Source organism: Macaca thibetana, chromosome 1 (assembly GCF_024542745.1).
Source record: "Macaca thibetana thibetana isolate TM-01 chromosome 1, ASM2454274v1, whole genome shotgun sequence".
Taxonomy (NCBI): Eukaryota; Metazoa; Chordata; class Mammalia; order Primates; family Cercopithecidae; genus Macaca; species Macaca thibetana.
In genome coordinates this window covers 43,834,280-43,844,459 of record NC_065578.1, presented here as the reverse complement: position 1 = coordinate 43,844,459, position 10,180 = coordinate 43,834,280, and the positions used below count along the sequence as shown (strand labels likewise).

At 54.6% G+C, this 10,180-nt stretch overlaps 1 protein-coding gene across 2 annotated transcripts in view; it reads right to left on the bottom strand.

Moving 5' to 3' along the window:
• The window catches only part of RNF220 (ring finger protein 220), a 253,111-nt gene that overhangs the window by 1,318 nt on the left and 241,613 nt on the right, over positions 1–10,180 (bottom strand). For both annotated transcript variants that reach the window (XM_050799840.1, XM_050799830.1), the window contains 6 exons: positions 5,641–5,737; positions 5,355–5,441; positions 5,160–5,215; positions 4,948–5,026; positions 663–771; positions 439–513 (listed from right to left, as the gene is read on the bottom strand). In XM_050799840.1, the coding sequence (XP_050655797.1) occupies positions 439–513; positions 663–771; positions 4,948–5,026; positions 5,160–5,215; positions 5,355–5,441; positions 5,641–5,737 (503 nt within the window). The remainder of the gene's footprint in view (positions 1–438; positions 514–662; positions 772–4,947; positions 5,027–5,159; positions 5,216–5,354; positions 5,442–5,640; positions 5,738–10,180) is intronic.

Here is a 10,180-nt window from a genome sequence, read left to right as displayed (position 1 = left end):
CAGGACACAGAGCCCACGTCCGAGCCTTTTATTGCTGTCTCCGGGCGACATTTTAATGGCTGCTCCTGAGCGAGGAACAGGGGCAGGAGCAGAAGGAGCTTAGTAATGGGAGGGGGAGGGGCCAAGGCCCTGGTCCTGTTTACCCACAGCCAGCCTCCTCCTGACCCTGGGCCTCACCAGTCCGTGTGATGCAGTGGACCTTCGGGGGGGCAGGGGGAGGGGAAGGGAGAATGCAGTGAACTCACGGAGGGGGAGAAGTTCCTAAACCTGCAGTGGGGGAGGAGGCAGCGAGCCTGGGGGTAAATATCCTGGGGGTAAATATCCTGTTCTCCTTTGCCCCATGCTCCCCACTTCCCCCAGGCAGGCTCAGGCATAAGCATGGACATCTGGGCAGTGCCTGGAACGGCCTCCCATTCCCCGACCCCCATGCCACCTCACCAGGGTCCGCAGCCAGCACTCCTCGCAGTGCACGTGCCAACACTGGATGGACGTCAGGGGCATCGAGTACGAGTCCTAGGGAGGAGGGGGCAGACAAGGAAGGGGTCACTCTGAGGCAGGTCCACCCACTGAAGAGCCCAGAGCACAGTGCGGAGACCCTCTCCAACTCCCCCAGAGGGCGCAGAAGCCTGACCAACGGAACCCCTAGGTTCTTTTCTACTCACCATGCAGATGAGGCATTTGTAACGGTCCCCACGAGATAGCTGCCGTTCAAGTTCTCTGACCCGAGCCTTCAGAGCCTCAAACGTGGTCACAGCTGAATCTTCGGTGATTCTGTAAAAAGGAAGGCATGGTTGGGTGGCAGGCGGGCATCTCCCATTTGCACCTCCAGCCTACACCTCCCTTGAATTCCAGAACCAAATACAGAAATGTCCCCTAGGCATCCCTGCCTGCCCCCTTCCTCTGATAGCCCGAATCTGCAAATTCACATTCCAGAACTAAACTCCTCACCCTCTCTGTTCCTCCATTCCCATCCGGATGAATTTTTACACCACAGGTACCAGGGAACCGTTTCCAACCACTCCTTCGCAGTCTTCCCAACAACCCAAATCTGTCATCTTTCCTGGTATCTCCAGCATCTCTCCACTTCTTTTGCCCCTCACCACCACTAGTCCAGGCTCTCCGATGTCTTGCACCAATTCCTCCACTAACTTTTTCCAGATAGCCTCTCTGCCTCCAGGCCCCTCATCTCCATTCCACTCTCCCAGCACCTAGAAGAATTTATGTTCTCAAAGCGAATCTCTTGTGGTGTGACTTCCAACATTCCAATGTCCCCCTCAGAGTAGAGCTCCACCGCACTCCTTGGTCCAGTTCCAGCCCACTGCACCCCTGAGGACCTTGCCATGCATTTTATGCTCGACTGCTATGTGTCACCATCCATGCCACCTTTTTCACTGCCTTGGCCTCTGCACTGTGATCCCTTTGCACCCCCTCGCCTGACTCACTAGCTCTGCCTCATCATTCAGACCTAGTTTTGTTCTCATGCCCTCCCAGAAGCCTTTTCTAGACCCCCGAGCCAGCACTGCACAGTGGCTCTCACAGCCCCGTGTGAACTCCACCACAGCAGTGTAAAGTTCCTGAGTGTGGGTTCCCTGAGGGTGCGCTGCTCACTCCACCAATACTACGGCCAAGAGCCCCACCTCAAGCACGGGGCACGAGCAAACACCTGCTGAAGAAAGGGCCCGTCCAACCTCCAGGGACAGGGGGAGAGATGCAGGGACTGGGCGGGTCCCACATGATCTAGGTCCCTTTGCCACAGGCCTGGCCTGCCTCCAGGGCTCCTTGTTACTTCCTAGGCATATCAGATGCCCTGGTAGTCCTGTCTGTGGGCCAAGCCCTGCACCAGAAGGTCCCTCCTGCATGTCCAGGACTCCTTGGGCTGCACTGCTGAACAGGGAATAGCTAGGACTCTCTCAAGGAACATTCCCGCCCTCCTAAAACAAGTGAACAGGACCCAGAGGAGCTCACAGAGGGAGGAGAATGCTTCCTGGAAGACTAGAAAAGATGGTGCAGGAGACTGGCCTTAGGGAATAGTAATGATAATACAAATAAAATAGCTAAAATTTATTAAGCACTTACTAAATGCCAGGGATTGTACTGAGGGATTGATAATTATTATCTTATTTACACCTCACAAAAACCCCATGAGAAGATTCTAGTATCTCCGATTTATATACAAAGAAACTAAAGCACAGAAAGATTAAGTAGCTTGCTCAAGGTCCCCACAGAGTCAGGGAGATGGGATTCAAACCTGGCAGACTGATTCCATGATCAACTAATAACTGTGTGACTGACCATGACTGTACTGGCTACACCCAGGAGGAGGGGGCTTCCAGGCCAAGAGAACAGCAGAAACAGAGGCCAAGAGGCCCAAGATTCTAGTCTGGCTAGAAGGCCCATGTGTAGGCAAAGTGCTACAGTGAGAAAGGAGATGGCATGCAGGAGGACCTCAAATGCCACACCTGAAGGAGCTGAAGTTTATCTCATGGACAGCAGGAAGCTGCTGAGGATGCTGGAAGAGCGGGATACGAACAGCTCAGGTTTCACAGATGTACTCAATCAGGAAGCAGAGGCTGGACTGAGAGCAGCGGGAATCATAAGGGAGGTGGACTTTGGGCAAGGACATTCTCCTGGGGGCACCTGTTCTGCAGTTTAGGGGAGACAATCAGCTCAGGAAGCTTGAGAGCTTACAGGTGGTCTGTCATTACTGGATGTGAGTGGTAATGGGAGTGCAGGGAGGGTAGTGGTCACATTTCATGGGCAATAACAAACTTCAGTCTCTGGCCTTTTTCCTCTGGGGAGCTAGCAGCAACACAGAGCTTGACTCCTTAGTGGCTGTGTCCCTGTATCAGGGACAATTAAATCCATCACCCTAGGGTCCATGATTCCCTCTGCCTTGCCTCTTCCCACGGATGCCAAGAAAGGCTCTGACTCGTTCCTCCTGGTACTGGCTGATTCCCTGGGGGCTTCCATTTATCCCTCTGGTTCTGGAAGTCTTTACTACCCCTTCTCTCGTCACAAGCCCTCAAACAGCAGGCTCCTTCCCTGGCATTTTGCACAATGCCATATATGCCATCCCCATCTGGATTACAGGTAAATTCCTGATAAGGAGACAAGGATTTGTAGCTGTGCTCCCTTCCACTCCAAGGACTAAGCTGAGAATTTGCCTAGTCCTATATGGTTATTTCAAAGATGGGGAAACTAAGGCCTGCAGCTGGGGGCAGCCTACCCCAGAATGGAGAACTAACTCCCAAACCTCAAATCAGAGAACTGGAGCTGGAATGGCAAAAATGGATGAGGCCAGGAGAGAACGAAGTCATTTCCCATGCCATCTCCAAGAGCTACAAGGCCACAGTGAAGGCCAACAGCCAACTCCAGAGCCTGCCTATCCTGGGTGTGCTCAGCACACACCTGCCTGCCAATCTTGGCTCTGGCGAAATACCCAAGCCTCCAACCCCTGGTCCAGGCTGGCTGTGAGCTATTCCTGAGCCCCTCCAGGGCACGGGGGGTGGGGAGATTCTTGGTGGAGCCATGGCATCCTACCATTCCTTTTCCCTGCGTAGTAAAACAGATCTAGGGCAAGAAATAGAGAAATCTTGGGGACTGACGGGCCCCAGTCCCAGCAGACCCAGACCCAGTGGAGAGCTCTGCACATGACTGAGCCAGTCTCCACCTCATCATAGAGATCCCTGCCTATGGGTGCCTGTGCTCACACAGGTGGGACAGAAATCCTGGCTACCCCCAGCCTTGGGTGGGTTGTACCTTCATGGAAGCCACTGGCTCTGCCCCCACCTCCTCCTTGGGCACCATCCCTGATTAATGATCTTGTCTTTCTGATTTATGAGCAGCCCCTCCAGACGAGGGTGGGTGCCCCTTACAACCCCGCCCGCCCCGCTCAGCTGGAGTAGGAGAGAATTATTAAATAAACATCCATACGTCATTCCTCCCCCCCACAAGCTGGTTGCACCGAACCCGTACGGCCCGCTCCGGCGCTGACACGGAGCAGCTGCGGTGATTCATGGGCAGCCGGGCCCTGCGCCGCGGCCCATACATCATGCCAGCAGCACTCGCGGCCCCGGCCGAGATAAACTGATCAACCACAACGGGCTGGAATGAATTTATGACAACACAAAATGGAGGGAAACAAATGGGAGGTGACCCTGGGCCACCGACCCGGCCCTGCACCGGCCTGCAATCCACTCTCCTGGCAGGAGGCAAAGATGGAACACTGGCCCTGGAATGAAGAGGCTGCCTTTTAACCCCAGGCAACCTAGCCTGCAGTCAGAAGGTGGAGTGGGTACTGGAGTTAAGCAATGACCAATGGCAGCAGCACCAGGCAGCCCAGACTGGACAATGCCATCTCCTGAGGCCAGAACTGGCTTTCCTTGGGCTTCTGGGAAGTCAGGGAGATGCCCAGCTGATACTAAATCTTTGTGGTTCCCGGGGATCCGGGCCAGGGATTGCCCAGCGCTGGGCGAAGTGCTAATGGATCCCCTTTCCTCTGCCAGAGAACCCAGGCCAAAAATTCCTACCAGAAGTGATGAGACCCAATGTTCCTGCCTAAAACCCACTGTGAGTGCCACCCGGGACAAGAAAAATGAAACCAATTTAGCTCCCGATTAAGAAACAGAAACTGGAGATGAATCAAGTGCGCCGGCTGGGCTGGGCGGCCATACATCACATTCCCCGGGTGGAGGCCGCCACAGCGGGCAGGCAGGCGGGCGGACTGCTCCTCCCTCCGCCAAGGCTCCCGGGGCCGTGGCCCAGCGATCAATTCACAGAGTCACGCTTAGCACCAGCTGGGCTCCACTGCCGGCTGTGTGCCCAGGGCAGCAGCACTGAGCTGCACTTGGGAGGGCCAGAAGCCCTGGCAGCAGGCCTTCCTGCTAGCAAAGGGCCCCTCCTCCCACTGAACTGCGGTCCCAGGGCCCCTCCTGGCCAAACACTCACTTCTCGATGTCGCTGTTCTTGCAGGTCTTCTGCATGGCCTCCTGCTTGCTGCTTTCCCCATTGCTGGTGGATGGCATCTCTGCTGGGACAGAGGGGCAACTCATACTCCGGCCAGACTGGGCAGCACAGGTGAGGGGTTGGGCTTGAGTCAGTCACCACCATCCAGGGATACCCCGTCTCCCCCATTACTCCTAACCTGGGGCAGGACTTACCATCATTGGCCCATTTAGAGAACTCAGGCGTGATGCGTGTGCTGGGAGGGCCGCCACTGGAGGAAAGGAGGGAGGAAGAACAAAGTGAGGCCTGAAGGCGGGCAGGACAGCCCTGTGGGTCAGTACTGGGTTGACCCCTGCCTCAGGGCTTCCTCTCTCTCTGTTCCACCCACCCAAGCCTGTGCCCACACTTGCTTTAGGACTGCACCCCGGAGTGCCTCTCTCTCCTTGGCTTCACCAGGCTCCTCGCCTGTGCAGGGGATGACATCAGCCTCTGTATATCTGGCATGGTGGTCAAGGACAATGGATCCTAGTTTGCAGCAGGCCATGAGGGTTGAATCCTCAGGAGAGCATGCCCCTCCTGGCCAAAGCTGACTCTGGCCGGGGGGGTGGTGCAGGTGAATACCACAGGAGCTACTTTTCTTATTCCCTGTGGCCTGCCGCATCAGCCCCACCAGCACCCACAGTGCTCCAAGGATACTGTGGCTTCCCATACTCCAAAGTGTCATCCCCATCCACATCCAAGTCCGCATCACTGTCCGGGTTCTCTTTGCCGCTGCACATGATGAAGCCAGAGCCTGTGGGAAGCAGGGTGTGAGGAGGGCCTGCGGACAACAAGACTAGGCCGAGGGCGCCCCTCCTGTTGCCTGCAGGTAGTGGTTAGGCTTCGGACCTGTTAAGGCCCAGAGGGAAACCTGGGCCTGGGATATATAGAGCCAGATACTTCAGTGCCCCTGACCCTGACATTTCAGGCCCTTCACTCTGCAAACCTCATCTTTCTCTGCCACTGCATGCTGCTCCAAGTGGTCTCTGCTCATAAACTAGCCCATTCATACATTATGTCACGTCCTTGGGGGACGCTCAGCCCCAGGCCTGCTGTCCACCTATCTTCCAGGTCTAGGAAGAACAGGAAGAGGACAGAAAAATTCAGGTCTAGGAATTTCACAGGAAAGGAGTGGGGCCTCCCCCTATGCCCCATTATCCAGCCTGACAAGTTCATTGGAGGAAAGAACAGGCTGGCTAAGGCCAATCAGAGCCACAGAGTGGGACCCCCGGACAACATCCTGATTTTGGCCGCTAGGTCCTTGCCAGCAAAAACACCAGGCAGCTGTTCAAATATTTGGTGTCTGAAGCGCCTGACATTAATTATTCATCTCCACCTCACTCAGCCCAGATTCCTGGACAAGTGCAGTTATGAAGGGATTAAGAAGAGACAGACGAGGGAGGACAGGCATGCACACCTACTTCTCAAAGCAGTCCATGAAGGCAACCAGGCTGAGCGGAGGCCAGGCCATGGGCCAGGCAGGCGGCTGACCCCTGAGGTGCATCTGGCAAGCCACGGGTGGACTCTCAGCTCAGGGAGAGGGGCGAGCTGCTGGGGCTACACTAGGCCTGCTCACCTGCCAGGTGATCTGTCATCCAGGACCACCCTTCCTGATAGCCCAGGGTCAAGTGCTATAGAGTTGTTCCCCCCAGCTCCCCACTTCCTCCCAGTGGGTCTCAGACCACACCTCACTAGCCAGCACAGCCCTGCAGGGACAAAAGAATGTGAGACTCTGTGGCTACTGGGATCAGCAAAGAAATACTTAAAGAAGTGAGGAAGCAGCTCAGTGTCTGCCCGATGATTTCAGACATTTCAGCTTGTCCATTCTTTCCTCTCAGGTCCTTATACTCTCATTAGGATATGTCTTGTAGGGAGTCCTCAGGCCTCTTATCTGTTCCCTCATCCTGCTTACCACTGAGTTCTGACCACCTTTCCTCCTGCTCCAAAACCATCGATGGCTCCCCACTGCATGCACAACCAAGCCCAGGCTCCTCAGCCAGATCCATGAAGATCTGGGTCCATCTATGTCTTTACTCTTGCTCTCTACTAATTCACTCTGTAAACCCCATGCATGTAGACACAGAGGCTGCTCACCAAACCCCAAACATACCCTGTATATCCCACTCTTAAGACCCCTGCTCATGCTATTCACTCCATCCGGAATGTTCTCCATTTTTCAAGCCCTGAAAAACACTGAGTCTTGATCCTTCTCCCTTCTACCCCACCAGTCTCTGGTCTCACAAAGATACCACCAAAGGTAAGCAGCACCGGGAAGGAAAGACGCCGGGCACAGCCTGGACTCCACCTCTCCCTGACAGTCCTCATTTGCCCTCTACCCTGAGGCACTGACACACTTGAGGCAACAAGCAGGTCAGCAGCAGGGCCATTAAGCTGAGAAAACACCAAGTTACAGCTCTGTCTCCTGTTCACAGCCAGGTGTCCTGACAAGCAATTCCCGCCTTGTGGGTGAGTGGCACCTCTATAAACCCTCTGACAGTTTGGGAGACAAACTCCACCATCAATCAGAATGTAGCTATCAGGTTCACTTACAGCTTGCGGCACCCAAGCCCTGCCAACCCCCCTTCCCCAAGTACACGCAGCTCAGCAGCTAGCCTCACATCCTCTGCTCGGTCTGGCCCTGCCTAGCCCTGCCTTATAAGTGGAAAGCAGAGAACCCTGGCACCACATGTGAGCCCGATACGGCTCCATGGCAAAGCAGAGAAAACAGGGTACCCCAGGCCGGGCACGGAGGCTCACGCCTGTAATCCCAGCACTTTGGGAGGTTGAGGCAGGCGGATCACAAGGTCAGGAGAGCGAGACCATCCTGGCTAACGTGGTGAAACCCTGTCTCTACTAAAAATACAAAAAGAAATTAGCCGAGTGTGGTGGGCGCCTGTAGTCCCAGCTACTCGGGAGGCTGAGGCAGGAGAACGGCACGAACCCGGGAAGTGGAGCTTGCAGTGAGCCGAGATTGTGCCACTGCACTCCAGCCTCGGCGACAGAGTGAGACTCTGTCTCAAAAAAAAAAAAAAAGAAAAAAGACAACAGGGTACCCCAAAGCTGCCAGGAAAAGCTCCAGCTTCTCAACACAGAAAGTAGCCCTGTGGCCTGAAGTCCTTTTCTCTGCAGTCTTACTGCCCACCATGCCTGGCCCAGGACTCATACTCCATTAAACAGAGCTACTGTGGTCTCCCAAATCCTCTGTGCTTTCTCATGCCCCCATGCCTCCACACCTCCTGCTCGCTGCCTAGAACCTTCTCCCTCCTGGTCTGCAATACACAGGCCTGCTCCTTTGGCAAGTCTGACTCAGCCCAGCCATGCCTCCTACCATCAGCTCAGTGCCCACACAGAGCAGCTGCTCTCTGAATCCCTGCTAAAGGAAAGAACTCACACCTCAACGCCATTCTTTCAACCTTTATTGGGCTCATCCTCTGGTTGGCTCCATGTTGAGAACAGAGAGCTCCAAGACCTGATCCCTGTCCTCACGGTGCTCTGAGTGGTACATGGGGCTTCCCAGCCTCTTATACACAGGTGGCCCTTCCCTGGTGTCCACCTAGACTCCTGTGTAACTCCAGAATCATATTTATCACCACATATTGTCACTGTCCCTCACCAGACTGGAAGCTGCAAGGGTCCCAAGTGTGACTCACTGTTGTGATCTCAGCAGCACCCAGCAGAGCTGGCTGGGCTGATGGTTGGTGCCACACAGCACATCCCAGCAGTACTGGCTAAACACTGGCGACACTGCTGTATTAGGTCCTAGTTAGCTGGTGGCCTGGAGAAATCTCTCAGGATACAACTTTCCTTATCAGATCCCGGCTCCCAGCCGGGCAGCACCTTTCTGTTCCTCTGGCCAGTCAGGCAGGATGGACAGCACGACACACTTTGTTTGCCAAAGAAAAGGCCTCTGCCTCTGGTCTGAACCACTCACTCTGACCCTGACCCCATCCTCCAGCTAAGACAGATGTTGGGAACCTCTCCCTACCCCCACAGGTGTTCAGAACAGGCTGCTGCCAATTTCACTCTTGTGCTGCCCCAGCCTGTTCCAACCTCTTTCCCAGCACATTAAACTTTATTTTCTTAATGAAATGTCACTTGCTGACTTCTGGCAGAATCATAATAAAAAGAAACGGCCATAAAGCCGTTTTATGCAGACAGCACCCCCGCCAGCTTGCCCCCCCTCCCGCTTGGAGAGGAAGGCTCCACAGTCGTTTGATGTTCTCAGCTGCTGGAATATCCCAAGCCAGTACTCAGAGGCAAGATGGCACAGACAGCTCCTTTCCAAGTCTCTGGCTCCTCTTCCATGTAGCTCCAGGGATAACAGGCAAGCTGCCACTCCTACTGCTGCTATCCAGGGAAGGAACTTAGCCCCCAGGACCTCCAAGATGGCCCAGAGTACCCTTCAGTCACCGGGGAAGGCCCCTTGCTACGGTTCTGCCCCACCTTAAAGTGGCATAAAGGCCTGAGCCCCCACCCATAGGCAACCTAAGCCTGATGGTCAATGATACCCAGCAGGGTGGTGCCAGAGTTGCCCATTCCTGGCAGGGTGGGCAGTGCAAAAAAAAAAAATCCTTCTCCTCACAGTGAAAACTTAGCAACAAAGAGGGAGAGAGTTAAGTGCAGAAATGAAACACAGGTCTACATTTTATAAAAACGACCCTTCTCCCATAAACTCATTTCTTCCTGGGTTATTGAGAAGGGAGAAAAAAAAATCAGTGTTAATTTAATCAATTGATCAGATGATCGATTGAGAAACTGGAGATGCCCGTTTACCGGGGGTAGTATCATCCTGGAACCTGAAACCACAAAAAAGGAGGCATCGATTTCCTCACCTGCTGCTCCCAACAAAACCAGAGCCCAGGGAGAAAGGAAAGTCTCGGGGCCCTCCAGAGGCCTGCGCTCTCCAACACGGAGGGCAGGGGCAGCAGCTTCCGGAGAGTTTTACACTGGAATTAGTTACAGATGCAGTTACGGTGTCTTGTGTAAACGCCATCGATTGGGGAGCTGACAGTCTGGGGAGCTGCGATGCGGGACAATCAATCGGCCTGCAGTGTCACCTGCCACCTCGCTGAACAGTTGACAATGCAATTATCCAGTGTGGAGGCAGGGAGTTGGCGTGTGTCAAACGCACTTAGCCACTTTCCGGGCCTCCTCGATAACGCGTTTCACTGCCTCACGTCAGGAGAGACGCAGAGAG